The sequence below is a fragment of the Podarcis bocagei genome (genome assembly GCF_964188305.1).
Source record: "Podarcis bocagei genome assembly, chromosome: 18".
NCBI classification, from domain to species: domain Eukaryota; kingdom Metazoa; phylum Chordata; class Lepidosauria; order Squamata; family Lacertidae; genus Podarcis; species Podarcis bocagei.
This window is the reverse complement of record NC_138144.1, coordinates 5,737,172-5,765,088: the sequence shown is the minus strand read 5'-3', so window position 1 is coordinate 5,765,088 and position 27,917 is coordinate 5,737,172. Positions and strand designations below refer to the sequence as shown.

General features: G+C 47.9%; 2 protein-coding genes across 4 annotated transcripts in view; one reads left to right on the top strand and one right to left on the bottom strand.

The window, feature by feature from the left end:
- The window catches only part of CHAF1A (chromatin assembly factor 1 subunit A), a 29,010-nt gene extending 13,826 nt beyond the window's left edge, over positions 1 to 15,184 (bottom strand). The window contains exons 1-6 of one of the 2 annotated variants that reach the window (XM_081177664.1): positions 15,040 to 15,184; positions 11,651 to 11,701; positions 9,376 to 10,151; positions 1,848 to 1,904; positions 423 to 664; positions 246 to 306 (exon numbers count right to left, since the gene is read on the bottom strand). In XM_081177664.1, coding sequence (XP_081033790.1) covers positions 246 to 306; positions 423 to 664; positions 1,848 to 1,904; positions 9,376 to 10,151; positions 11,651 to 11,699 — 1,185 coding nt within the window. In that variant the 5' untranslated portion in view covers positions 11,700 to 11,701; positions 15,040 to 15,184. Of the gene's footprint in view, positions 1 to 245; positions 307 to 422; positions 665 to 1,847; positions 1,905 to 9,375; positions 10,152 to 11,650; positions 11,702 to 14,813; positions 14,991 to 15,039 lie in introns of those variants that run through there. The other variant, XM_081177663.1, reaches the window with a different exon arrangement.
- Positions 15,185 to 16,543: 1,359 nt separating this feature from the next.
- SH3GL1 (SH3 domain containing GRB2 like 1, endophilin A2) overlaps positions 16,544 to 27,917 on the top strand; it is a 48,836-nt gene continuing 37,462 nt past the window's right edge. For both annotated transcript variants that reach the window (XM_081177963.1, XM_081177962.1), the window contains exon 1: positions 16,544 to 17,435. In XM_081177963.1, coding sequence (XP_081034089.1) covers positions 17,391 to 17,435 — 45 coding nt within the window. In that variant the 5' untranslated portion in view covers positions 16,544 to 17,390. The remainder of the gene's footprint in view (positions 17,436 to 27,917) is intronic.

The following is a 27,917-nucleotide window of genomic DNA, read 5'->3' as shown; positions in this document are numbered from 1 at the left end:
TGGACCAGAGCATGCCAGGCAAGGAAGGAAGGAAAGCAAGCAAGGCAGCCTCCTCCAAGTCCTCAGCACCCAGCCAATGGCAGAGGCCAGAGTGTGCTTCCCTTCAGCTAGACCAGACTTTCCCAACTAGGTTCTCTCCAAATTATGGTGGACTACCAGTCCCACTGAACGCTGGCTGGGGCTGATGGGAACTGGGGTCCAACTGGAGGGCACGTGAAGGCTGAGCGAGACAAAACTCCACTTACCTTTTCTTCCTCTTTCAACCGTTTCTCCTCTTCTCTCTTCCTTTTCTCTTCTTGCTTTGCCCTTTAAAATAAAAGCTTGATTTCAGGAGGGCAGCGGCGGGGGCACCAAGCAACCATGCACACATGTTCAAGAATGAGTCACACGTAAAAAAAACCCCACCAGAGAGGACAACTTACTCCAGAGCTTCCTGCTTCTCTTTCCGTTTCTCCTCTTTCGCCCGCAGCTTCTCAGCCTTCTCTTTCTCATCTTTCTCCCTTTTCTCCCTCCTTTCCTTATCCTTCAACTCTTTTTCTTCTTCCTTCTTCCTCTTCGCCTCCTCCCGGGCGCGTTCTTTTGCGGCCTTCGCCTCCTCCTTCAGCCTCCCCTTCTCCTCCCGCTCAGCTTGCTGCTTTTGAAGCTTCTCTGCACGTTCCTGATCCTGGGTTGCGAGAAACGACAACAGACGCCCCCAAACAGAAGAGCTCTTTAGGCAACTCTCCACCAACGCCCCACGAAAGTCTAATCGCAGGTGCCAAGAAACTGCTCAATCAGGCTCCATTTCTGGTGAGAAGCCATTTGTTCCATCAGGCTTCTCACCTTCATCCACTGGTACCAGGAGGCCAGTCCACCAGGTGGCAGGACAGAGGGAGAGAAGGGAAGCAGGCAGACTCCACCAGTGCTGCTGAGGGACCAGCAACGTTAACCTCTCCCTCTCCCTAAGCTGTTACCATTCCAGTTGACCAAAGCACCAAAGTTTGCTTCTCCTGCCCCTTCTCCCTCCTGATCCCCTTTTCCTTGTGTCTAAGCCTGAGGGTGGGACGCGGGTGGCGCCGTGGGTTAAACCAAAGAGCCTAGGACTTGCCGATCAGAAGGTCGGCGGTTCGAATCCCCGCGACAGGGTGTGCTCCCGTTGCTCGGTCCCTGCTCCTGCCAACCTAGCAGTTCGAAAGCACGTCAAAGTGCAAGTAGATAAATAGGTACCGCTCCAGCAGGAAGGCAAACGGCGTTTCCGTGCGCTGCTCTGGTTCGCCAGAAGCGGCTTAGTCATGCTGGTCACATGACCCGGAAGCTGTCTGCGGACAAACGCCGGCTCCCTCGGCCAATAAAGCGAGATGAATGCCGCAACCCCAGAGTCGGTCACGACTGGACCTAATGGTCAGGGGTCCCTTTACCTTTGCCTAAGCCTGAGCGCAGGGCTGCCATGTTACTGGTAACTAAGCTGCTCTGGAAGCCTGAAGGGTAGGGTAAAAATTCTTCAAAACAAACAGACAAAGCAGCACCTCCTTTCTGTATTCGAGCTAAAGTTCCCGCACCCTCCTACTACTTCATCTATAGCTTCTTGAATCCTGGCATTGCTTGTAGAGAGAAAAGAATAATGCTTGAAGCAAGGGCACAGAAAACAAAAAGGCCCACAGCGCGAAACTTTAAAAAGCAGGAAGTCAATCTGAATAAGGGTGGGGGAACTTTTTCAGCCAGAGGGCAACTTTAGGGGTCCACATGCCAGTGGTGGCTTGGACCTTCAGCAGAGGTCAGGAAACCGGAAAAGGGATGTGCTCTCCGCTCATTACCAAAAGTGAACAAATAAGGTTTCGAGGCCAATAGGGGGGAAAACACCACTTTACCCTCTGCAGCTTTAGTTTCTCCTTCTCCTCAGAACTCCGGTGAATTTTCTGCGGTGCCTGGAATTGAGAGGACAGAGACGAGCATGCGTTATTTACACCCCTTTAAAGCAACAGAAACGAAGAGTCCCGTGGGACTAGCGGTCAACAGATTTGTTTTCTTATTATGTAAAAATCTGAATTCCTCAAGCATCCTTTAATAAAACTTGGGGAAGCTTTGGGTGCCAGAAGAAGGGTGCAGCTCTAAGCCAGGATTAAAAAAAAAAAATCGAAAAGGTTTCACAGGTGGAACCTGCAATAAAATGCTGCACTATGTAATCATCCAGTATTTATTTATAGAATTTATATCCTGACTTTTCAGCCAAAGGAGTTCAGGGTAGCAGTGCGGAATACCTACAAGGCACTTTTCCAGAATACTCTTATTATTACTATCCCACCCTCACGAGCATCTTCATAGAATCATAGAATAGAATCATAGAATTCTTCAGTCCTCACTAAGTTCTTTGCCCCCCCCCCTCAATTTGTACTTCTGTAAAACTGGGGGGTGTTTCTTCAAGCCTGCTGACACCTCATCCTTGGCCCAAGACTGAAAAAGGAAGCAGTTGAGCATTGCTACCACATTTGACTGGAGTATTGGATGTTAGATATCCAGGGAGTATCCAATGTTTGTCGAGACTAGAGTACAACACTGAAATTGACATTGCTAATTTAGGAACGTATAGTTGTACCTAGGTTGCTGAACGCCCTGGAACTCGTACATTTCGGCTCCCGAACGATCTAAAACTGGAAGTGAGTGTTCCAGTTTTCGAATGATTTTTGGAAGTCGAACATCTGGCACGGCTTCCAATTGGCTGCAGGAACTTCCTGCAGCCAATCAGAAGCCACACTTTGGTTTCTGAACGTTTTGGAAGTCGAACGGACTTCCGGAACGGATTCCATTCGACTTCCAAGGTACGATTGTACTCCAATTATGGCTAACACTGGATACAGCAGTTTCCAAAATGTTGCACAGAACGTCTTCAGGCTTTTGACCCAGGAGCACGAAACATCCTGTAATGGAAGACATTTGTGCCACATGGTCTCCCTTCCAAACTCCTCTTGGTTCCTGCTTGCCCTGGCCTCCTCCCTCGTGTGAAATCACACACAGAGAGCAACCACCTAATGCGAGCTAAAAAGCTCTCTTCAATACAGACAAACCTTGGGTTGTATTCAGCAATAGTCATACTCAGAAGAGATCCGTTCAAATTAATGGGCATGAATAACTTATGTACATTAAATCTTCATTGGACAAAACCTGTTCCACTTTCCAGAAGCCATGAAGCTGACAGTAAAAGCTGAGAAGCAGCTCTTGCATAAATTGATTGTTATGAAACACACATACACAAACTCACTCAAATTATCTTCCAAAATATACTTTCAAGGTGGGATGGAGTAAGATACAAAAGATGGCCATTCTTGCCCACCTAATTTACTATGACACTTATTGTGTATGATTATGTTACTCTGAGTGTTTCAGTACTGAGAAAGCACAGCTGATAGACCTGCTGCATTGCATCTTAGGTTGTGTACACACCATACATTTAAAGAGCATTGCTTTCCTGCATGTTATGTTATGTATATATATGGCTTTTTGGGAGAGATTTAGCTCTTTTTGCATGATAATACTCAGAGCCTCTACCAAAGGCGTCATGGACTTTGAAGAAGCACGAACTTGGGGTGAAAGGGAGAAACGAGCTGCAGGGGAACATCTCCCAGCCCTACCCGGAAGCACCAGGGATTGAACATGGGACCTTCTGCACATAAAGCAAGATGTTCTACCAATGAGTTATGGCCCTTTCCTGAGGGGCACTGAAAGAACAGGCATATGCAAGGATTGTGGAATTTAACAGTTAAAGCCACTTCAGCAGACAAGCATTATAGGTTACGGAATGTCAGACGGCTGCAGTTCAGCTAAAAACTCCCCAGCTCCCAATATATTAGGATCAGGACTTCTGCGACAGCACTCACCGGAATAGAGCACCAGTATACACACTCCTCTTTTTTGCTGCTTATGAAAGCCATTCTGTGCTGGCACCCCCAGCACTTTCATCAATACAAAATGCCGGCACCCCCCAAAAAACGTCAATGCCTCCCATTAAATTTCAGTAGGGCCTGGGAAGAAACTGTGCCTCATCCAAACAGCAGCAGCAGCAGCAGACAACTCACACCTTGCACTGCACACATATTTCCCCAGAACAATAAAAAGAGGTGATCAGAGTCAAAGTGTGCCCCAGATTCTTCTGTTTAAACATTATCCGGTGTTTCTCTAGAATGCCATCCTTCCCTGACCTAAAATTAAGCAATACCGGGGGGGGGGGGTATTCTGGAGCCGCTCGATTATATCTGAATTGCTACATCTCCCCCACCTCACTTTTCTTGGGTTGGTTTCTTTTTTCAGGCCTTTACATCTCTCTACATGGGAGATTACCGTATTTTTCGCTCTATAACACGCACCTGACCATAACACACACATTGTTTTTAGAGGAGGAAAACAACGGAAAAAACATTCTGAATGAAACAGTGGATGTATGATTTTTGTGCTTCATGCTGTGGCCACAGACATGTGATCTGATGGTGAATTTGGGGTGACCCAATGCAAAAATCCCGAGAATCCATGTGGATCCATGCTTTTTAACCACATTTTTGCACCATTGCAGCCCCAGGCAACAGTGGGTGCGTGATTTGGGGGGGGGGCAGGCTGTAGCCATGGACATGCTATGTGCTCTGATGGTGAATTTGGGGTGACCCAATGCAAAGATCCTGAGGATCCATGTGGATCCATGCTTTGTAACCACATTTTAAGTGGGGAGGGAAGGAAAAACACAGAAGGGACAAGGAGCACGAGAGGGGTGTGCAGAGAAGCAGCTGGCTAAGAATGCAGGAGAGGGCTATAACGGGAGGGAGGAAAGGAAGGCAAAAGTTTCCCCCCACCCAAGCACGCCAGCTCTCGCGCGCGCTCTCTCTCTCTCTCTCCCACCTGCATGTTTTCAGCAGCACCGGAGCACAGAGAGGAAGGAACGACACTCTGCTTTCCCCTCTTCTTGCCTGGAGGGGAGGGGCTTTCCCTGCTCTTTGTTCCGTTTGAGCAAACACAGCAAGGAAACAGAGAAGGGTGGGCAGTAAGACCCTGAGGCAGAATGCAGGAAAGCAGCAGCTTCCTCTTTTCAGGTTCCCCTTCTCGTGACTGCGCAATTTGATTTTTGCCTGATTTTTCGGCTCCAGGGACCACACATTCGCTCAATAACACACACAGACATTTCCCCTTCCTTTTTAGGAGAAAAAATCTGCGTGTTATAGACAGAAAAATACAGTAACCACATCTCCACTGCTCTGTGTAGGCCAAAACACACTTGGAAGTCTGCTGAAGCCCCCCCCCCCCCACTATATATGTCACAGCGAACACCCACGTTTCATGTGGGGTGAAACATTTCCCAGAGTTTTATTTTTCTGCAGCATTTTTTGTCCCATTTTACAGGATCTTTAGTAACAACGAATGGATGCCAATCACAAACACAGAACTAGGTACGCCCAGGGTGGATTTGATTTAAATCACGATTTAAATCACTAGTCAGTAAGACTTGATTTAAATCATTATTTTTTTACCGAAAGACTCAATCTTGCTAGTATAATCTTAATATTTACAACCAGATGAAGGTTTCATTTTTGGAATAATAAATATTCAGAGTAGTTTTTACAATTCTATCAAAAATTTCTGATTTGGTTATACGATTATAAATACATAGGCAGACAATTATGAAATTATTGTGTGGTTTAATAAGTTAACATCAGCAAGTTATGTTTGGACAATTTTCTGATGTACTTTATTGGAAGGGGAATTCCCCCCCTTAATATCAATTTATTTAACTAAAACAATAACATTATAGCATATGTATCCATGTTTGTTAACTGATGTGGTTAAACGGTTCTTTTAAAAAAACAAAACAAAAACTGAGCAGACATGAAAAACTGAAAACAAATTCTTATTTCCTGATGAATAGCCTGTGGACTATAATGTAACTTAAATAGAAAACTATATTTAGAGAGATTTCCCCTCCAAAATCATTTTATTTTAAAAATCCAATTTAAATTTTAAAAAATCTGTATTAAATCAAAAAATCCAAAGTAAATAAAAAATCTGCTTTTTTTTAATCATTAATTTTTATCTACCTTGGGTATGCCTGGAAATTTCTAAGTTTTTAGCGTAACTTTATTAGGCACAAATAAGCATGCTAAATTAGATCACTCTGTTGGGCGCCAGAAAGCTTTCCAATAAAAGCTGAACTTTTTCCAGTGCAAATTAGCTGACTATGCATAGGAGACCACCCCCTCCATCCCATTTCATTGCTACTGTGCCCGAGAGGAGACAGTTCCTGTCACGCCAACACAGCTATTTTTGAAGGGTTTGGCACTCAGATGACTATTTCCAGCCTATAACACGTGGTGGCCAAAATTCCAACCAGTCAAAAAGAAGATCCAATAGAGTGTGTTAAATATATTTAGAACATGCCACTCCTTGCAAGACTTAAGATTTCCACTTTGTATCTCAGCCAGCAGACTCTAATTCCCAACCTATGCTACCAATCAATCACTTAAGCCACATTCTAATAGCAACTTAAAACCCAAATATTTCCCTGTTCTAGTGATCTTTAGTTCTGAGAGCCTGCAGGTGAATCTTACCTAATCATCTGAAGTTGTACCTTTTTAAAAAAGTGTGCCCGGGTGACGAGAGACACCTCCATTTTTTTACTTTCTTTAATCAGACCTTCCCCCTGATTCTGATCAGGCTGCACCACCATGCGAAATCAGAAACATTGTATGTTCTTGTTCAGAATCAAGGATACAGTAACTTCAAGCTAAGCTAAGGTTAGCCAGCTGCCACTCCCATGGAGCAACTGTACAGTACAGTGGTACCTTGGTTTACGAACTTAATCCATTCTGGAAGTTCGTTCTTAAACCAAAGCGTTCTTAAACCAAGGCGTGCTTTCCCATAGCAGTGGGGGACTCAATTTACAAATGGAACACACTCAACAGGTTCTGCTTCCAAGGCAAAGTTCACAAACCAAAACACCTACTTCCGGGATGGCAGCGTTCTTAATCCAAGTTGTTCATAAACTAAGCTGTTCTTAAACCAAGGTACCACTGTATTTGGCAATTGGCGGCTAAAGTAAGAAGTCTGCCCACAAGTTTCACTTTTAAGGAGAGGAAGATAGCAATGAAAAGTTTAAAGGGTAAAGGGACACCTGACCCCACGACTGGTCCAGTCGTGACCGACTCTGGGGTTGCGGCGCTCATCTCGCTTTATTGGCCGAGGGAGCTGGCGTACAGCTTCCGGGTCATGTGGCCAGCATGACTAAGCCGCCTCTGGTGAACCAGAGCAGTGCACGGAAACGCCGTTTACCTTCCCACTGGAGTGGTACCTATTTATCTACTTGCACTTTGACGTGCTTTCGAACTGCTAGGTTGGCAGGAGTAGGGACCGAGCAATGGGAGCTCACCCCGTCGCGGGGATTCGAACCGCCGACCTTCTGATCGGCAAGTCCTAGGCTCTGTGGTTTAACCCACAGCGCCACCCGTGTCCCTACGTTTAGAGCATGGCATATTTCATGCTTTGGTGCGATGTCTTTCTTGCTTTTGTATGCTTAGTTGTGAGCTGGGCATTCACACGCTTGCTCCCTAAGTCAGGTCCTTAGTAGACATGACTTTACAACATCATAGAACTGTAGAGCCAGAAGGGACTACGAGGGAATGCAGGAATCTTTCACCCAACCTGGGGCTTGAACCCAGGACCCTGGAATTAAGAATCTAAAAACCCTGGGACAAACTGTCCATGGCCCTCTGGCAGCGATGGTGGCTCATTTACCAGAAGTAATGTACTTAGTGTTAACTCTGGAAGTGTATATACTTGATTCTGGCCAAACCTAAGCCTCCTAGAACAAAATATACAAAGAAGATTCGAACTGCTCAGGATGCAAGTATCTCCCCTCCCCCTGCAAAAAACCCCAACCCACTGACAAGAAAAGAGAAGTACCGTATTTTTCGCCCTATAGGACACATTTTCCCCCTCCAAAAATGAAGGGGAAATGTGGGTGCGTCCTATGGGGCGAATACAGGCTTTCGCTGAAGCCTGGAGAGCGAGAGGCTCTCACTCTCCAGGCTTCAGGAAGCTCTGCGCAACCCTCCGGAGCCCGGTGCCAAGCTGCGCCGGCCTCCGGAGGGTCGCGCAGAGCTGCCTGCCCTCCCGGGCGCCGCGCAGCTCCGCGTGACCCTCCGGAACCCGGTGCCAAGCCACGCCAGGCTCCAGAGGGTTGTGCAGAGCTGCCTGCATTCCGAAGCCTTGGGCGCGCTGAAGCTCCCGGGCTCCGGGCTCCACACAGCTGTCCGCAAGCCTGGGGAGACTGGCACGGCTCCCTAGGCTTGCGGATAGCAGGCTGTTCTGGGGGCTGGGGTCGGGGGAAGCTCGGGCTTCCCCTGCACCAGCCCCGTGCCTGGGGAGGGGGAAATAATTTTTTTTTCGTTATTCCCCCCCCCCAAAAAAACCTAGGTGCATTCTATAGGGCAGTGCGTCCTATGGGGCAAAAAATACGGTATGTAACATAGCTTTTAGAAGTCACTGTACAATGTGGAAACCAATGTTTGAAGCTGAACTCCTGATGGAGAACCTGATAGGGAAAGACGTATGACAGGCACGTCCAACTCCCAAGAGACTGTGATCTACTCCCAGTACAAAAGAAACAGGCAGTGATCTATCCATTGTCATTGGAGGGAGGAGAAGCGTGCGGTTTTTGGGGGGAGGATTGCCAAGAGTTGTTGATTTGGGGGGGGGCGCTCAGCCAAAACTCCAGCACTAAAGCGCATGCAGCACTAAAGAAAAGATTACCGTATTTTTTGCTCTATAAGACTCATTTTTTCCCTCCTAAAAAGTAAGGGGAAATGTGTGTGCATCTTACGGAGCGAACACAGGCTGCGCAGCTATCCCAGAAGCCAGAACAGCAAGAGGGATTGCTGCTTTCACTTCGCAGCGATCCCTCTTGCTGTTCTGGCTTCTGAGATTCAGAATTTTTTTTTTTTCTTGTTTTCCTCCTCCAAAAACTAGGTGTGTCTTGTGGTCTGGTGCGTCTTATAGAGCGAAAAATACGGTACTTTCGCTTTCCGCCTTGCCCGGCTTTCAATGCTGCTGCCGTGCCGATGGAGGAACCTATCACCAGGGGCCGAATCATTCCTTGCCCATGATCGACCATGGTTCCATGATCTACCAGGAACATCCCGGGGATCTACCTGTCAATTGCAGTCGACCGGTTGGACATGTCTGACGTAGGAGATACGACAGACGAGGACTGTAAAGGCACCAAAGCTGGAGTAAATTAAATGGGCAGAGAGAGGACACTTGAGAGATGAACATGTGAATAAGGCAGCAACAGGAAGCTGGGAAAGAGAAGATCTTGCTAAGGAACATTTACCATCTTTATTGCTTCTATCTCAACACATACTATACCTTTCCAACAGGTGTTGAAGCAGCCATCGGACTAATATTGTCCTTGCATCCTTGTACACGCAGGGATTCAGGTGAACTGGTAAGGGAGGCGGAACTTAACGAGGAATTTGTATAATCCTTGCTCTCTCCAGGACAAGACTCAATTGTCTCATTTCCAGAAGACAGGCTCCTTTCCAAAGGTGAAGCTTGTGGAGATCTGGCCGTCATGATATCCTCCAGGACAATGATGGGCATTTTCCTTTCAAATATGACATTACTGTGTTTGCTTTCTGTAGTACTATTGGTTTCTGTTTTGGTCAACACCATATCTGATAATTCATCCTCATCTGGTGTAACTGGGCAAGTTGCCATCAGAACATCCACAGGGGTATTACAAACAGGCTTTTGTGAACCAGATTGGGCTTCCGTTTCTTCGTGAGTTTTCTCTACAGGTGCCGCTACTTTGTTCGATTTGCAGTGGTCTGTGTCAGTATCACTCAGTCTGTGGTTGGAATCCTCTGTCAAGTCTATGAAGGGCAACTGACTTGTGCTATTTTTTGTGCTTTTCTGCACAAAGTTATCTAACGGGCCCTTGCCATTAATAAGTTTTGGAACAAATTGTGTCTCGGTTTCCTCATGGCAGCTGTTCTCCACATTGTCCGGTAACGGATGTGACAAACCAGGACAGGGCGTGTTTTGATCAAAGACATTTTGAGAGTTCCTGCCTCTTTTGACTCCTGGGTTCCCATCAAGTTTCTCCTTTGGTATGGGATTCAAACGCTTGAAAGGCAATCGTGCTGGAATAGGAAAAAAGAAGCAGATGAAGAATGGTAGCTTACAATTTTGGGCAAGGTAAAAAAAGAGGCAAGTGATCTAACATATGGATGTATTTTTCCCAATAAAAGTACATATTTTAGAAAGCAGGATCTGTGCACCCAAGCTTACTAAATAACACCCATTTGCAATGGGGGGGGGGGAATGGTAAGAAGGAAGAGGCCTTGGAGATAACCTAGCCCAGCCCCCTATGCAATTACAACATCCCTGATAGATGCTGAACCTCTGCTTAAATAGCTGCAGTGAAGAACAGCCCACATCTCCCAAGGCAGACTATTCCCGTATCAAACATCTCCTACTGTTAGGAAGTTTATGTTTTTAAATCAAAACTGCCTGCAGACCCCTTTGGTAACAAGCAACAAATGTTTAATACCACGAATAACAATTTCCTCCTGATGTTTAGCCAAATCCTACGTTGTTGCAATTTTCATTCATTAACTCTAGCCCTGCCCTGTAGACCAGGGGTCAGCAAACTTTTCCTGCAGGGGGCCAGTCCACTGTCCCTCAGACCTTGTAGGGGGCCGGACTGTATTTTGAAGGGGGGAAAATGAACAAATTCCTATGCCCCACAAATAACCCAGAGATGCATTTTAAATAAAAGGACACATTCTACTCATGTAAAAACACGCTGATTCCCTGACTGTCCGCGGGCCGGATTTAGAAGGCGATTGGGCCAGATCTGGTCCCTGGGCCTTAGTCTGCCTACCCATGCTGTAGACTATAGAGCCACAGGGAAGAAGCCTGCTCTGTACATGCAACAGCGTGGTGTAGTTCAAAGATACTACACCACGTGTCCCTTAAGACGCTGTTGGGCTCTCAGCTTCTATCAGCCCAACAACCAGCATGGCCAATGGTGAGGGATGAAGGAGGGACACAAGTTCCTCATCCCAGGTGCAGGCGATAGGTTAGGACTGGGAAGAACCAGGTTCAAAGATCACAAATAGATCACCGGGCGACTTTCAGCCTAACCCAACCCATAAAGTTGCTGTGTGGATAAGAGCAAATGCAGACATATACCCCACCCTGAGCTCATGGATGGGATAAAACATGCAGCCAAAAACTGAATAAAAATGCAACTCTCATCATTTAAACAGGAAAAAAAGGTGGCGACATGTCAAGATGGGCCTGAGATGACAGAAAAATATTTTTTCTTGCAAAAATCGTAACCATCCACAAATACAACAAGTAGCATCATACTCCAAATAAATGCATGACAGGGCACTGAATAACTTCTGCTTTGCAAAGATTGTAGCAAAACACCATTGCTTTTCCTCAAATTAAATCAATATTGTATTCCTGGAAATGTAGCATTCTGAGTTCAAAGGTTTATGTATAGTATCACAATTATAAAGAACTCTAACAAGCCTGAAGGAAAAGAGTTTAGCAAGTCTGTGCCATGCAGAAAAAATAGCCTGGGCTGAAAATGAGTCAGGGTTTTTTGTTTTTGCATGAAACGGGTTACCTTGTATCAGTTTCCGGGCTGGAACCGCTGATTTATCTTGACACTCCATAGCTGTCAATGGAAGACAATCAATTTAATTATAAACTGCATTTGATGAATGCGTTTACGGAAAAGGTTTATGAAAACAGTCTATAAACACAATAGTCTTAAAATATTGAAAAATGTAGTGTTGCAACAAATAATTCAACATTTCATTGGAAACATCAAACATGTGCATGAACTGAAAGCTTCCTTAATTATTAGGCATCTAGGGTTGCATCCAATTACATACAATTCAGAGCAGACCCACTGATATTAATAGGACTACATTCGTCACTTCTATTTAACTTCCCACAGAACTGGAGAGGCTTGGCGGGCCTACCATATTTTTCGCTCTATAAGACGCCCCAGACCACAAGACGCACCTAGTTTTTGGAGGAGGAAAACAAGAAAAAAAATATTCTGAATCTCAGAAGCCAGAACAGCAAGAGGGATCGCTGCGCAGTGAAAGCAGCAATCCCTCTTGCTGTTCTGGCTTCTGGGATAGCTGCGCAGCCTGCATTCGCTCCATAAGACGTGCACACATTTCCCCTTACTTTTTAGGAGGGAAAAAGTGAGTCGTATAGAGCAAAAAATACAGTAATTAGGCTGATGGGCCAGAACCTCTCCATTGCCACTGTACTCCACTGATTCCACAGGGGTGACCAGTACCCTTTTTCCACACCCAACTCTCATTGCAAGTTACCAGTTGTTCCCTGTGTTCACTCCCTGCCTCCTTCCTTGGATCCCACGCAGACCCAATCACTCCTCAAACCACAAGTCCTACTCCATCACTATTCCACCCTCTCCCCTCTCCACTAACACCCAGGTGTGGGGAACCTTTGCGGACACGGCCGAACCACACCTCCCATCAGACGCAGAAAACACAGCCTCAGATTATGAGAGGTGCAATTTGGCAACATCTGGAGGGACAAAGGCACCCAATGCCAACATTAACCTTTTCAATATTTTTGACAGCGTCAGTTCTCCAAGCGTGTCCCTTTACCTTTAAGCCTGCATATCACTGACTTCCTTGCAAGTCCAAACATAGTGTCTTTCCAATCCATCACCCTCATTCCTACAGAAGTCAACTAGATGCCAACATGCCCTTCTTGATATTTCGGCCGGATGTTTACTTGCACCCCATTGCCAAGTTAACAAAAAACGCAGCCCTCATGCCAGTTTTAAGACTGTGTTGCGTAATGGCTTGTGGTGCTAGAACAATATATCAACACATGGGCGCTTTACATTAACATATATGGTGCATATTCGTGCGTGATCACCACCAAACCTTAACCCTGCTTCCTCAGCAACAACATTGGTTGCCAAACGAAGGAACGCTCAAATGAAAGAGGTCCACCTTATGCCTTGTGGCAGCCCCACCCCCCTATAGCTGTCATGATTCAAGATGAGTATAGCAGGGGGCTTTCATCAAGGGACTCCCCTCCCTTCATAATTCAAGCTCTGGGAGTCACCTGCCATGGCCCATCCAACACTTGCTGGACCCAGGTTCTCCTTCCTTAAACCTGCCTCAATTTCCACCCTGCCTCAGTTTCTCTCAGGCGGCAATATGTTCTCCATTTCCCGTTTCCCTCCCTTGGGATCCCCCTCCAAAAGCTCCATTTCGAGAGCCACAGAACTGTATAGTTGGAAGGGACCCTGGGGGTCATCTAATCCAGCCCCCTTGCAGTGCAAAAATCTCAGCTAAAGCATCCCTGACAGAGGGCTCCGTCCAACCTCTGCTTGAAAACCTGCAACATAAACATATCCCTGCCTCCCTTCTCCACCCCCCCAAAAAAGTTTCCACTCACAGGGACTCTGACACCCACACCAACTCATGTCTGCCCCCCACAACAGCTCCCTTGGCCCTGCCTCAGTTTCCCTCCCCAGCAGCCCGTAAGATATCCCCCCTCCCTCTCTGCTGCAGTGCCTCAGTTCCTCCTCTGAAAGCCTGCAGCCAGTGGTTAGAGAACATGGGTGTGCAATTATTGTAGAACTGTATAGAGTTGGAAGGGAACCCTAGGGGTCATCCAGCCCAACCCCCTTGCAGCCCACCCATAAGGGATTTCCCTGTCCCTCCCTCCTTGCTGCAGCGCCGCAAGTTTCCCCTCTGAATCCCTGCAGAGCCAGTGGCTAGAGAACATGGGTGTGCAGTTATCGTAGCATCGCATAGAGTTGGAAGGGACCCTCAGGGGTCATCCAGTCCAACCCCCTGCACGCAGGAGTTTCAGCCAAAGCATCCCTGGAAGACGACCCCATCTAGCCTCTGCTTGGAAACTTCCGACATAAACATATCTCTGCTTTGCTTCTCCACCCACCCCAAAAAAGTTTTCCCCCAATTATCGCAGAATTGTATGTAGAGTTGGAAGGGACCCCCAGGGGTCATCCAGTCCAACCCCCTGCATGCAAGAGTTTCAGCCAAAGCATCCCTGGCAGATAACCCCATCCAACCTCTGCATGGAAACCTCAGACATAAACATATCTCTACAGTGGTACCTCGGGTTAAGTACTTAATTCGTTCCAGAGGTCCGTACTTAACCAGAAACTGTTCTTAACCTGAAGCACCACTTTAGCTAATGGAGCCTCCTGCTGCCGCCATGCGATTTCTGTTCTCATCCTGAAGCAAAGTTCTTAACCCGAGGTAATATTTCTGGGTTAGCGGAGTCTGTAACCCGAAGCGTATGTAACCTGAGGTACCACTGTACTTCGCTTCTCCCCCCCCATCAAAAGAAAAGCTTTTTTTCCAATTATGGTAGAGTTGGAAGGGAACCCCAGGGGTCATCCAGCCCAACCCCCAGCAGCCCATAAGACATTCCCTCCCTCCCGCTCTGCACAGCCATCCTACCCACCCTCCCCCCCTCAGGATGACAATTATCCCCCCCCCGCAATATATCCACCTCAGCAGCCACGACATGCCTCAGTTCCCCCTCAGGAACCACCTTAATACTCGCAGCGTGACACACACAACCCCCCACCCCTTTTCCCGCTTCAGCTCCCCCTCAAGGCAATATCTCCCCCCCCCCATAAACCCACGACCCTCCTTCCCCGACCTGCCTCAGTTTCCCCTCCCCTCGAGTCCTTCCCCCCCCCCCTCACGAAGGGTCGCGGGGCGATACTTCATATCTTATTTCTCCCCCTCTCTCACCTGCTACAAAGTTTTCCCTCAGGACTGAGGGAAGAAGCAGAAGAGGGAAAGGCCTCTCGCGCGCGGGAGAGAGAGAGGCCGAGCCGGGCTCCCCCTCACGAGAACCGCGGAGGGGGGGGGGAAAGAGGGGGCGCGCGCGCGTCCCCGAGGCACGCTCCCGCGCCTGCCCCCTCTTAAATACCTCACAGGGGTAGGAAAAAAACCACCACACAAAGCCGTCCGTTACCCGCGACGGCGGCTTTTTGTCCCCTCCGGCACCCCGTCCGGCTCCCGCTTCCCTCGCGCCCGCTCGTATTTGGCGGGATCTCGGGAGGACTTCGCGCTCCGGCGCCCTGATTGGGCGGGACGCCGCGCCCCCACGTGACTTGGGTTTCCTTTCTCTTTTCTTCCCCGCCGCCTTCATTAGGCTCGCGGAGGAATGTAAGCGAACTCTCGCGACAAGAGGAAAGGGGAAGGGTGCCGGACGCACATGCGCGGGTCGCTCCGCCTAGCCACGCCCCTGGCCACGCCTCCACGCCCGCCAGGCCCAACGTCTTCTCGCATGGACCCCCCCCCTCCCGCGTAGGGGTAGCGTGGGAAAAATATGGCTAGTTCTCGCGATAACTGACGGGGACCGTGACGCATGCGCCTCTGGTTCATTCATAAAGATAAAATCAAAGGCGCTAGATTAGAGGATCAGCTCTCGGGTCTAGTGCAAAAGCTGTAGTAGCAGTAATAGTAGTAACAGTTATTATTATTATTATTATTATTATTATTATTATTATTTTATTTATACCCCCAATAATTATCTTCATTATTTATTTATTATTATTATTATTATTATTATTATTATTATTATTACAGATCATTAATAATAAATAGCTATTAATATTATAAATAATTATAAATAATAATAATTTTTATTAATAAAAATCTGTACCCCGCCGTTTTCCCTGACATGGGCTCAAGGCGGCTTAAAGAGAAAATAAGAACAACTGAAACAATAATTCAAAAACGAGGGAGGCTCACATTTCTCAGAATGCCTGGATTTTGAGAATTATTTTAAAACATGTAATGCCTTTTTATTCTGTTTTTCTATGGTTTTTAAAATAACAACTGTTACTACTGCTACTGCTAATAATAATAATATGATTGTGAACTGATTTTGGAATGTATTTCAATTAATTGACTGTGATTTTATGTAAATTGTGCTAGTTTTACTGTTGTTAGCAGCTCTGAGCTCGGCTTTGGCTGGGGAGAGTGGGATATAAACAAAATTTTATTATCAATAATAATAAAAAACTTATAATAACATAATAATAATAATAATAATAATAATAATAATAATAATAATAATAATAATAAATTGTGAGAAATTAATAATAGATTAATATAATAAATAATATTATTATTATGGCGCCGTCCATAATAAATATAACTCGTATCTAACTGGTCACGTTCTCCCAAGGGATGATGGGAGTTATAGTTCAGAACGACCAGGCGCGGGAGGAGGAGGCGGCTACTCCTGTAATACATCTCAATCCGAATCTTCCAGCAAAGGAAGACAGGGGGCGCTCTGGCTCCCCTCTTTGAAGCGCGGGATGGGCGTGGCCGCGGCGGTGACGCGCTTTCGCTCCCGGCGCTCTATCCCGCCCGCGTCTATGGTTGGAAGCGTGGAGACCGGATCTCACTCTCTCCCCCTCATTCCCACACTTTTCTTTCCGGCGGAGGAGCGCGTATCCCTCCGCCGGCCTGCGCGCCTGCGCGTTAGGGCGGGTGGCGGAAGTGAAGCGCCGAGGGGAGCCAGAGAGCGAGCTCAGCCCGAGCCTGGATGTTTCCCCCCGCACCCCGTGTCCTCCCCGTTCCTCTTCCCCGGCTGTTCCTCCGACCTGCCTCCTCTCCGCCTTTCGGGGGTGGGCGCGGGGATTACTTTGTGGGTCCGTCCGCCGTCTGAACCTGTCAGTCCTTGTCCTCCTTTCTGTCTCATTCCTCTCACCTCCCTCTCTTGAAGCCTTCTTTTTTTAAAACAACAAGAACCAAAAAGAAAAGAAAAAACATTCCCCTTCAGCCAAGCCTGGCCTCTCCTCCCTTTCCCTCCCTCTTCCTCAGGGACTACTTTTCCTCCCTTCCTTTGCCTCACTGAGGACTAGCCTCTTGAACCTCCCAAACTGCCCAGGAGCAGCTGTGTCAACTGTCTCTGCCTGTCTCCCTTCCTTTCTGTTTCCTTACACTCATTTGTATCTCAGAAACGTCTCTTGCTTTTCAATTTTTATTAGGGGGAGCTCCTTTCAGCTGACACTTTTGTCTTTTTCTGTGTCATTTTGGGGGGTCTCTCTCTTTCTTCGTGTCAGGCACAGATTCTGCGTGTCCCCCTTTTTTCTGCCTCTTGGGACTGGGCTTAGTCTTCTCTTCGCCTCCGCCTGCTAACTTAACCAGTGGCCTCTTTATTTCAGGGGCTGGGGTCTGGCCCCCCACCAACCTCTGTGCCTCAAATCATATAGCCCCCGGGGGCACCTGCCTGCTCCCCTTTTCCCTCTGCCTCTTGTTTGTTTCCCCCTCCGCTGTGAGCTAGGTTTTCAGTAACTACAAGGAGGCACCATGTCTGTGGCCGGGTTAAAGAAGCAATTCTACAAAGCCAGCCAGGTGAGAAAAGCAATCATGTCTGTCTTATCTGTTTGGAAGAAAGAGTGGGGGGAGGCGTTGCACAGATGAGCTACAGATGAGATTGCCTCTGGTCTAATTTTTTAAAAATATAATTTCTAAAAATTAGTTTTCAATTACAACCCAATACTGTAACAGCCTCATCATAACAATACCAAATTATAAAACAATTACTAATACCAACCATTCAAATACCGAATTATATAATTTAGGTGACCCCTCTGCGCGTGGTTTGATGGTTTTCTTTATTTATGCATTCCAAAATCTTATTAATGTCAATTGCATTCCGGTCAAAATAACAACCCCTTCTACAACAACTGCGGTGTTAATAACTTGTTGGCACGTTAAATGATTTATAGAGCTACAAGTGAGGCACTCAAACGATATCCTTGTCCTTCCTGTGTGTGGCAACCTAAGGTCTAATTCTTGATCCATCTTCCTTTTTAATGTCAGCCTTCCTCCCTCTCCCTCTCCCCCCCCCCCATTATGATGGTTCTTATTATTATTGCTGGTTGAAAACAGTTGGGTACCGAGTTTTGAGACCGCTTGGAACAGTGGAACTCTTGACTCACAGGTCTACTCTGGAACAGGGCAGGTGGATTGAGGAAGGTGTGTTGGCCCTGGTTGTTGTGAGCAATCATTGCATCACCATAGCAGCTACACTGGTACGGTGCTCTCTCAATGGTTGGAAATGGAGTGGGGCAGCAACTGCCTAATTCCAGGACATCCACTCTTGGGTCAGCACCACTGAACCAGCATTGGCCGGAAAGCGCATTTGAACAAAATGCCGAAAACCCTGAGCCCAAGGGCAACATTTCGGGTTGGCTCGTTGCTTCGTGGCAGAAAAGGGTTTTGTTATTCATGGCTTCGTGAGGTGGAATACCAGTTGCTTGGAATCAAAGGTGGGCAGAGTGCTGTTGTGCCCAGGTCTCGCTTGTGGGGCTCCCCTATGCCATATCTAGGTGTGTCCTTATTGTGTTCTTGTGTGGCACCGGATTGGGGTTAAGTTGGGTAGATTGCGCAGAGTCCCTCTTTGTAACAGCTTTGCTTGGCTGGCGTGGCGAGGAACCATCACCTGTAGGCAACTAGAAACAGGTTGCGCTTCGCAGATATTTCTCCTTGCAAGGGCGTGGGGGCAGCTGCTGGCAGCCTGGTAGATTCCAGGTGAAGGAAGACACCCACCCACACACACTCGTTGCTGCCACCACCCCTCTTCACCCCTGGAGAAGAGGAGGTTAAGGGGTGATATGATAGCCATGTTCAAAGATATAAAAGGATGTCACATAGAGGAGGGAGAAAGGTTGTTTTCTGCTGCTCCAGAGAAGCGGACACGGAGCAATGGATCCAAACTACAAGAAAGAAGATTCCACCTAAACATTAGGAAGAACTTCCTGACAGTAAGAGCTGTTCGACAGTGGGATTTGCTGCCAAGGAGTGTGGTGGAGTCTCCTCCTTTGGAGGTCTTTAAGCAGAGGCTTGACAACCATATGTCAGGAGTGCTCTGATGGTGTTTCCTGCTTGGCAGGGGGTTGGACTCGATGGCCCTTGTGGTCTCTTCCAACTCTATGATTCTATGATTCTTTGATTCTTCTGACCACAGGAGTGGAGCAGCCTGGAGCTGGATTTCCCCCCCCCCCCCACCTGCCCCTGCAGCCAGGTGCCCATCGCTTAATACACTGCAATATAGAGTAAGTGTAACTTTTATATGCCGTGGGAAACCCCAAAAATGGTGCAATTTGCTTTGTTCGGTTTATTGTGGTTATCTGGAGCAGAACACACAATATCGCCGCGGAATGCCTGTATTTGCCTGCAGTACCTGAAGCACCGCCCCTCCCTATATAAACCAATCCGGACTCTGCATTCGTCATCCGAGGTCCTTCTTTCTGTGCCTCCTCCACATGTGGTCTGGAGGGTGGCAACACGAGAACAGGGCCTCTTCTGCGGTGGCTCCCCATTTGTGGAATGCGTCACCTTCATTGTATATTTTAGGCACCAGGTGAAAACGCTCCTCTTCAACCAGGCATTTGGATGATTAATATTCTATGGCAGAGTTTCCCTGCAACTTGGGTCCCCAGCTGTTTTGGGAACTACAACTCCCATCATCCCTAGCTAGCAGGACCAGTGGTCAGGGGTAGTGTGAATTGTAGTCCAAAAACAGCTGGAGACCCGAGCTTGGGAAACTTTGCTCTACTTTTAAATGTGTCTGTGGGAAGTGGGGGCGTTATTGCTTTGTTTCGCTTATTTCCATGCTTTTATCCTGTGCAGTGGCACCTTGGTTGTCAAACTTAATCCATTCTGGAGCCTGTTCGACTCCAGGAACAGTTCGGAAACCAAAGCGCGGCTTCCAATTGGCTGCAGGAGCTTCCAGCACTCAATCGGAAGCTGCGGACGCCTCGCTAGACGTTTGCCTTCTGAAAAATGTTCGCAAAGCGGAACACTCCTTTCCGGCTTTGCGGTGTTTGGGAGCCGATTTGTCCGGGAGCCAAGCCGTTTGACAACCAAGGTACCACTGTAGTTTGCTCTATGAGATCTTATGATGAAATCTGGTATATAAATCTAAGAAATAATGATAATATATACACAAATGAGCATGTGCAAGTGGCTTGTGGCTTTTGTTGAGTTCTGTGCTGGTCTGAATTATGAGCTTTTTAAAAATAATAATAATACAGTGTTGTGGGAGTTCTGTTTAATGTGCAAAGTTCTAGAGTGTGTGTGTATATATATATATATATATATATATATATTCCTGTATCTGTGGTGAATTTGGGATGGGACTGTAAATCAGAGACAGAACATCTCTAGGGACATCTGGGAAAGACTCCTGGTCTGAATTCCTGGAGAGACGCCAGGCATCGTTGAGGTATAAGAACGGACAGAGTCGTGTGCTCCTAAAATGAGCAGAATAGCACAAAGAGGGACAATCGCATGGGCCAAGCCAGGATTTTTTTGGTGGCGGGGGGGGGGGAGGCCTTTTGTTAGGGGGGGCAGAACTTCAGTTTGCTATGTATTTTTATTGATTTGGGTGGGTTGTCAACAGTACATGACAAAAATAATCCTCCTGTTGGGCAACACAAAACCAAGCAAACCGTGGAAGTCTGTAAAAATATGTAAATATACACACAAGGGAGTTGGAGTCCAGCAACTTCTTGACACGTTCTGTAAGACAGCTTGGGTTACTAATTACTTTGAATAAGATGCATAATTAGTATACCGGTGGGAGAGGTTCCTATACTTGCAAGGGACGCGGGTGGCGCTGTGGTCTAACCCACTGAGCCTCTTGGGCTTGCCGATCAGAAGGTCGGGGGTTCTAATCCCCGCGACAGGGTGAGCTCCCGTTTCTCTGTCCCAGCTCCTGCCAACCTAGCAGTTCGAAAGCACACCGGCGCAAGTAGATAAATAGGTACCACTGCGGCGGGAAGGTAAATGGCGTTTCTGCGCGTTCTGGCTTCCGTCACGGTGTCCCGTTGCTCCAGAAGCGGTTTAGTCCTGCTGGCCACATGACCCGAAAAGCTGTCTGTGGACAAACGCCGGCTCCCTCGGCCTGAAAGCGAGATAATCGCCGCAACCCCATAGTTGCCTGGACTTCACCATCCAGGGGTCCTTTACTTTACCTTTTACTATACTTACAGAAACTCAGCAAGGTATGCAGAGGTGTGTTTTTAAAAAAATGCAAATTAGAAGAAAAGATCCACACCGGACACCCTTGTCCAATGAAAAGCAAGCATTCTCTGCCCTCCCAGTTCCTTCTGGCTCCAGAAGTGTCGTTGTGGGGATGGGGGCGGCGGAAATGGCGGTGGAGATTGGATTGCTTGAGCCATAGCAGCTTATAGTATTGCTGTGAAGGAGGGTGGGGTGGGGATGTACTGCAACAATTTGTTGCAGTTCCTCCTTGTAATGTATGTGTATTCCCCGCCCACGCTCATGGGTTCTGGGTAGCTATTGTTATAAGTAACTGAATGGGCCTGTGTGCGACATCTGTGTGCATTTGTGTGGGGCGGAGGGGGTGGGCATAATGCCCATTTGTCTTGTGCTGGCACCATGCCTACACTTATTAATATAAACTATATTGAAGTGTGCAAGGTTGTCATAGTTCAAAATCCATATTTTTTTTAAGGTGTGGCAAGATCGGGCTCCCTGCTTTCGCTCCAGCCACAAAGTACAGTCCCTTCTGGGCATAGAAGAATTGTAAACTTGGGTGCATTATCAGTACTGGGTAGGGTGGGGACGATGATGATACGATAGCACATTTCGAGCGAACCGCTCTGGTTGCGCAGAGAGGAATCAAAAGCCCTTTTCAGAGCACACATCTGTCAAACCCAACTAAGCTGAGAAATGCAGCGTTCTTGCAACATGCCAATTTGCAAGTTTGCAGCCCTCCTCCCAAGCTCACCGCAGGATGGGGAATGTATTATTCTGTCCAGGGCCTAGAAAATATCCCCAACCCTTGCGAGATATTGTCTTGACGTCTCCACCATCTGGAGGTGAATGCTTGGGGGAATCACTGGATCCTGACGGTTTTCATAAGTTAACAACACGTCCTGTAGAATTCTATCCGTTCTGTTTTCATCTGCACAATCAGAACGAATTTCAGGAACCAAAATGCTTTTTCTGTGCGGCCTGAGCAAGAGCGGTGCACAACATTACGGTGGTACCTCAGGTTAAGTACTTAATTCGTTCCGGAGGTCCGTTCTTAACCTGAAACTGTTCTTAACCTGAAACACCACTTTAGCTAATGGGGCCTCCTGCTGCCACCGCACCGCCGGAGCACGATTTCTGTTCTCACCCTGAAGCAAAGTTCTTAACCCGAGGTACTATTTCTGGGTTAGCGGAGTCTGTAACCTGAAGTTGTCTGTCACCTGAAGTGTATGTAACCCGAGGTACCACTGCATAGCTAACTCTTGTCACTTGTCTTCACTTACTCCCCCCTCCCGCCCTTCTCACAGTTGTGAATATTCCTACGTTATGAATGGTCCGAGTCACCATTAAGAAAAAATAGGTTGGAATAACCCAATATATGTGTGTGGACTGTCCCTGGATCTTCCTTAAGTTCTCAGATTTCTTAACCTAGCTCAAGTTTCGCCAGCTAGCCAGATGTTTAATTGATAATCAATCAAAGTCAGTCCGTTGCTTGAAAAATAAAGATTTCAGAACCGCCTTGCCCCAAAATGGCAATTATGCAATTCGTTTTGGCGACTGTAACCTTGGTTTAAGGAGCCATTTGGCACCTAGCTTACCGTATTTTTTGCTCTATAAGACTCACTTTTTCCCTCCAAAAAAGTAAGGGGAAATGTGTGTGTGTGTTATGGAGCGAATGCAGGCTGCGCAGCTATCCCAGAAGCCAGAAGAGCAAGAGGGATCACTGCTTTCACTGTGCAGCGATCCCTCTTGCTGTTCTGGCTTCTGAGATTCAGAATATTTTTTTTCTTGTTTTCCTCCTCCAAAAACTAGGTGCGTCTTGTGGTCTGGTGCGTCTTATAGAGCGAAAAATACGGCATGTACCTGACTTTCTGACACTGCACAGTTGCAATTACAGTGATACCTCAGGTTAAGTACTTAATTCGTTCTGGAGGTCCGTTCTTAACCTGAAACTGTTCTTAACCTGAAGCACCACTTTAGCTAATGGGGCCTCCCATTGCCTCCGGAGCACGATTTCTGTTCTCATCCTGAAGCAAAGTTCTTAACCCAAGGTACTATTTCTGGTATTTGACCTAACTGTGGGAGGCAGTGGAAGACAGGAGTGCCTGGCGTGCTCTGGTCCAGGGGGTCACAAAGAGTCGGACACGACTAAACAACTAAACAACAACAACTATTTCTGGGTTAGCAGAGTCTGTAACCTGAAGCGTATGTAACCTGAGGTACCACTGTAGAAGCTTTGTCACATTTGTGCAGTGGCCAAAGACATTGGTAGCCTTGTACCCATCACTTGGTAATTCTAATTTCGAAGAGAACAGAAATAAAAATCAGTGCAGTATTTGAGAAAAATTCAGCCTGCCATATTGATTCGAAATAGCATTCAGTTGTCTCCGGACGTAGGAGAAACCTGTTCCTTGATTTGGCTATGGAACCTTAAAGAGGTGTTCCAATTCGTAACGACTATATGTATATAAATATACATGCATGCGTGACATATATACCGCACCCTACAGTCGCTGAAAAAAATTAAAATAGACCCGCAACAAATGAAGTCACCAGCTATTTTGGTCTCGGATCTGATTCATAACAAAGTTGATTCATTCTCTCCCATGCCCCCACCATAAATTGAACACTGTTTTAATTGCAGAGATGGAGGTTGTTTGCGACTGGCCTCCTCTTTTCACCGACTCTCGAGTCAAATCCCCAGGAACCATTCGATAATACTTGGTAGTTTTAAACACTCCTCCCTTAGGGATGGATCAGGCCCTTAATATTTGTATAAAGATAAAGGGACCCCTGACCATTAGGTCCAGTCGCGGCCGACTCTGGGGTTGCGGCGCTCGTCTCGCATTATTGGCCGAGGGAGCAACAGCCCCCATGCCCATTTCTTAGGCACTATACAAATATTATGGGACGCGGGTGGCGCTGTGGGTTAAACCACAGAGCCTAGGACTTGCCGATTAGAAGGTCGGCAGTTCGAATCCCCGTGATGGGCTGAGCTCCCGTTGCTCGGTCCCTGCTCCTGCCAACCTAGCAGTTCGAAAGCACGTCAGAGTGCAAGTAGATAAATAGGTACCACTCCGGCGGGAAGGTAAACGGCGTTTCCGTGCGCTGCTCTGGTTCGCCAGAAGCGGCTTAGTCATGCTGGCCACATGACCGGCTCCCTGGGCCAATAAATGCCGGCTCCCTCGGCCAATAATGCGAAATGAGCGCCGCACCCCAGAGTTGTCCGTGACTGGACCTAATGGTCAGGGGTCCCTTTACCTTTTTAAGGACCACAGTTGGCGTGCGGCTGGTTTGAATCCCAGAACTGCAGTTGAGAGGGACCATAAGGGTCATCAATTCCTGTGGGAATCTTTTGCCCGAGGACCCTGAGATTAAAGAGCCTCCTGCTCGATATTGGACTGAACTATTTATACCCATCAATGCATCAAATAGTTGCATCGCATGAGAAAATACAGAGCACGTAGATCTTGGATAACGTCGCGCACGGACAAATTGGAAACGCCGCGAGCGTGCAATAAATGGCCGTTCAAACACAGCCTAGGAGTCTGAAGCGCCTTGCTGCAAAACTCGCTTCAAGATTCATTTCGGGGTCTTGTTGTGGCCGCCGGCTGAGAATAAATCAGCTCTCTGTGTTGTTAACCGCGATACCGCATAAGGAGCAGCATGATTCTGAGCCGGAGGATTGGTTACTGACGCTGTGCTGACTGGAAGCAGCACCCCAGGGTTTCCTGGCTTGGCCTTGAGGTCTTCTGCATGCAAAGCAGATGTCCTGTCACCCAGCTATTTCTCTCGGACCCCTGCCCTGTGCTGTATCTAGTTCACCTTTCCTTCTGCTCCTCCGCATGGGGTGGAGAGAGCGAACAGATGGCTGCTCATTGTTATCCTGCCATCTTCCTCCTCCGTTGCAATTTGCTGCCGGTTGTGCATATCTTAAAACCATCTGTCCCTTTCTCTCGGCGCCGGGAACTTTTTATCCGTTCCGTTTGTCCCGGTGCATTTATACTGGCAAGCGCTCCGAGAGTATCTGTGTGCTTGCACCAGGGGGTTTTTTGGGGCGGGGGGAGATCCTTCTGGAGGCCCAGCTTGCAAGCCTCGTTGCTTCAACGTGAGACTTTCTGGGGCAGTTTCCTGGTTCTGCGCTGGCTGCGGGAAGAACTTGCAGATTATTTGCGGCTTGGGAAACAGAGGAAGTGGTGACATCGTTGCGCTGAGAATCGTGGTTCAGAGAAGACTCGGGCAAGGCAGGGGCGGAGAGGTGCTTCTCGTTTTCAGTCAGCAAGTTCTCTGATTAAAGAGTCGCGTTGCCATAAAAGCACAGTTAAAAACTCAGATATAAAAGCTGCTCTCCAAATGGCACCTTGAACCTAGGGTGCAGTCGCCACAACGAAATGTTGGAGGATGGATGGCGGCTAACAGATTGAGGTTGAATCCTGACAAGACAGAAGCACTGTTTTTGGGAGACAGGGCGTTTCCGTGCGCTGCTCTGGTTCGCCAGAAGCGGCTTAGTCCTGCTGGCCACATGACCCGGAAGCTGTACGCCGGCTCCCTTGGCCAGTAAAGCGAGATGAGCGCCGCAACCCCAGAGTCGGCCACGACTGGACCTAATGGTCAGGGGTCCCTTTACCTTTTTAAAAGAGTAGGGGGGCAGTTTCTCTCCTGTAGACCTTGACTCAGCTCTTTATTACTTTGGGGAGAGAGTCTGACCTGGTCCCCTCTGCCTATCTTTCCACCTATGACTCTGTCCTTTCTCTTTACCAAACATGCACTTGGTGTCAAGGATGGAATTGAGAAATAGGGTGAGCTTCCTTTCACTCGGCCTGTTTCCTGTTCTAAACATGGCATGGGAAAGGAACTAGGCTAAAGGCGAACACATCCTCCCAGCTAGGTGTTGGGTGCTGCAATTCCCTTGGCAAGGAGAGATGGAAAAGATGCAAGCAAGCAGGCAGGCAGACCTAGTCCCGCCTGGGTGGAGCTGCTCTCTGCAACTTAGGGCTCTCGCCTCCGGTATCGGCTCAACTCGGCATGGAAGCTGCAGGCAGCCACTCAGGAAATACTCGGTGCGCCAGATTCCTGGAAGTCTTAAGAGGCTGATTCACACCGCCACCTGATCCCCACTGGAACCCGTGGTTTTTTAAATTCGGTGTTTACATTTGCAGTGTGTCGTGAGCTACACGAGGCGTTCTTCTTCGTGGGGCTGCCTCCGAAGGTGGCCTGGAAGCTTCAGCAGTTGCAAAATTCAATGGCCAGGCTGCTCACCAGGACAAAATGGCGTGAGCACATAGCCCCAAGCCTGGCCCGGCTGCACTGGCTGCCAGCTAGCTCCCAGGCCCAATTCAAAAGGCTGGTTTTGACCTATAAAGCCTTAAACGGCTCAAGACCTCTCCCCGTATGAACCAAGCCAGACCCTGCAATCCTCACCCGAGGCCCTTCTTCGGGAGGTCGGCAACACAAGAACGGGGCCTTCTCTGCAGCGGCTCCCCATTTGCGGACGCTCTCCCCAGGGAGGCTCGCCTGTCCTCTTCGTTGCATATCTTTAGACACCAGGCGGAAACGTTTCTTTTCTCCCAGTAAGCAATCTGCCGTATTTTTCGCTCTATAAGACGCACCAGACCACAAGACGCACCTAGTTTTTGGAGGAGGAAAACAAGAAAAAAAAATATTCTGAATCTCAGAAGCCAGAACAGCAAGAGGGATTGCTGCGCAGCAATCCCTCTTGCTGTTCTGGCTTCTGGGACAGCTGTGCAGCCTGCATTCGCTCCATAAGACGCACACACATTTCCCCTTACTTTTTAGGAGGGAAAAAGTGAGTCTTATAGAGCAAAAAATACGGTATGTCCTTGGCACTGATTTTTTTTTTTTAAGCTGCTACCTGTCGTCCAGTCCCCCACCCCAGGGGTGAGCAAACCTTTTCAGCAGGGGGCCAGTCCACTATCCCTTAAATCTTGAGGGAGGGCCGGACTATATTTTTTTTGGGGGGGCAATGAATGAATTCCTATGCCCCACAAATAACCCAGAGATGCATTTTAAATACAGTCATACCTCGGGTTGAATGTGCTTCGGGAAGAGCGCATTCGAGTTGCGCTCTGCGGCAACCCGGAAGTAAAGGAGCGCGTTGCGTCCGGGTTTCACCGCTTGCGCATGCGCAGACACTCAAAATGACGTCGCACGCATGCACAGAAGCGGCAAAAAGCGACACGTGCGTGCACAGATGTGCCTTCGCTGGGTACATTTGCTTCTAGATGCGAACGGGGCTCCGGAACAGATCCCGTTCGCATCTAGAGGTACCACTGTAAAAGGACACATTCTACTCATCTAAAAACACCAGGCAGGCCCCACAAATAACCCAGAGATGCATTTTAAATCAAAGGACACATTCCACTCATGTAAAAACATGCTGATTCCCAGACCGTCCGCGGGCCAGATTTAGAAGGCGATTGGGCCGGATCCGGCCCCTGGGCCTTATGTTTGCCTACCCCATGTGTGCAGTAAGTCATAGGCTGAGCTCACGTTTCATGAAATGTTTGTGAGCACTGCAGAAGAACGTTGAATGACAGAATGTCCGTCGAGAGGGAAGGGAGAGGCCAGGAATGTTTTAGCAAGAGGACTGGGTTTCCGGAGCTGACAGAAAGAAAATTGGCCACGGATGGAGCAGGGGAACTCGAGGAATGAATAGAGAGGGGAGGTCAACATCTTGTGGGAGAGGGGAGTGAACAGGCAGAAGAGACCAGGATCTGGTACCGGGGAGCAACAAGGAACTATTCAAACAGGAGGCATATCAAATGTGCTCCAAACAGGCTCAGCTTGATTTGGCCTGAATCGCGATGA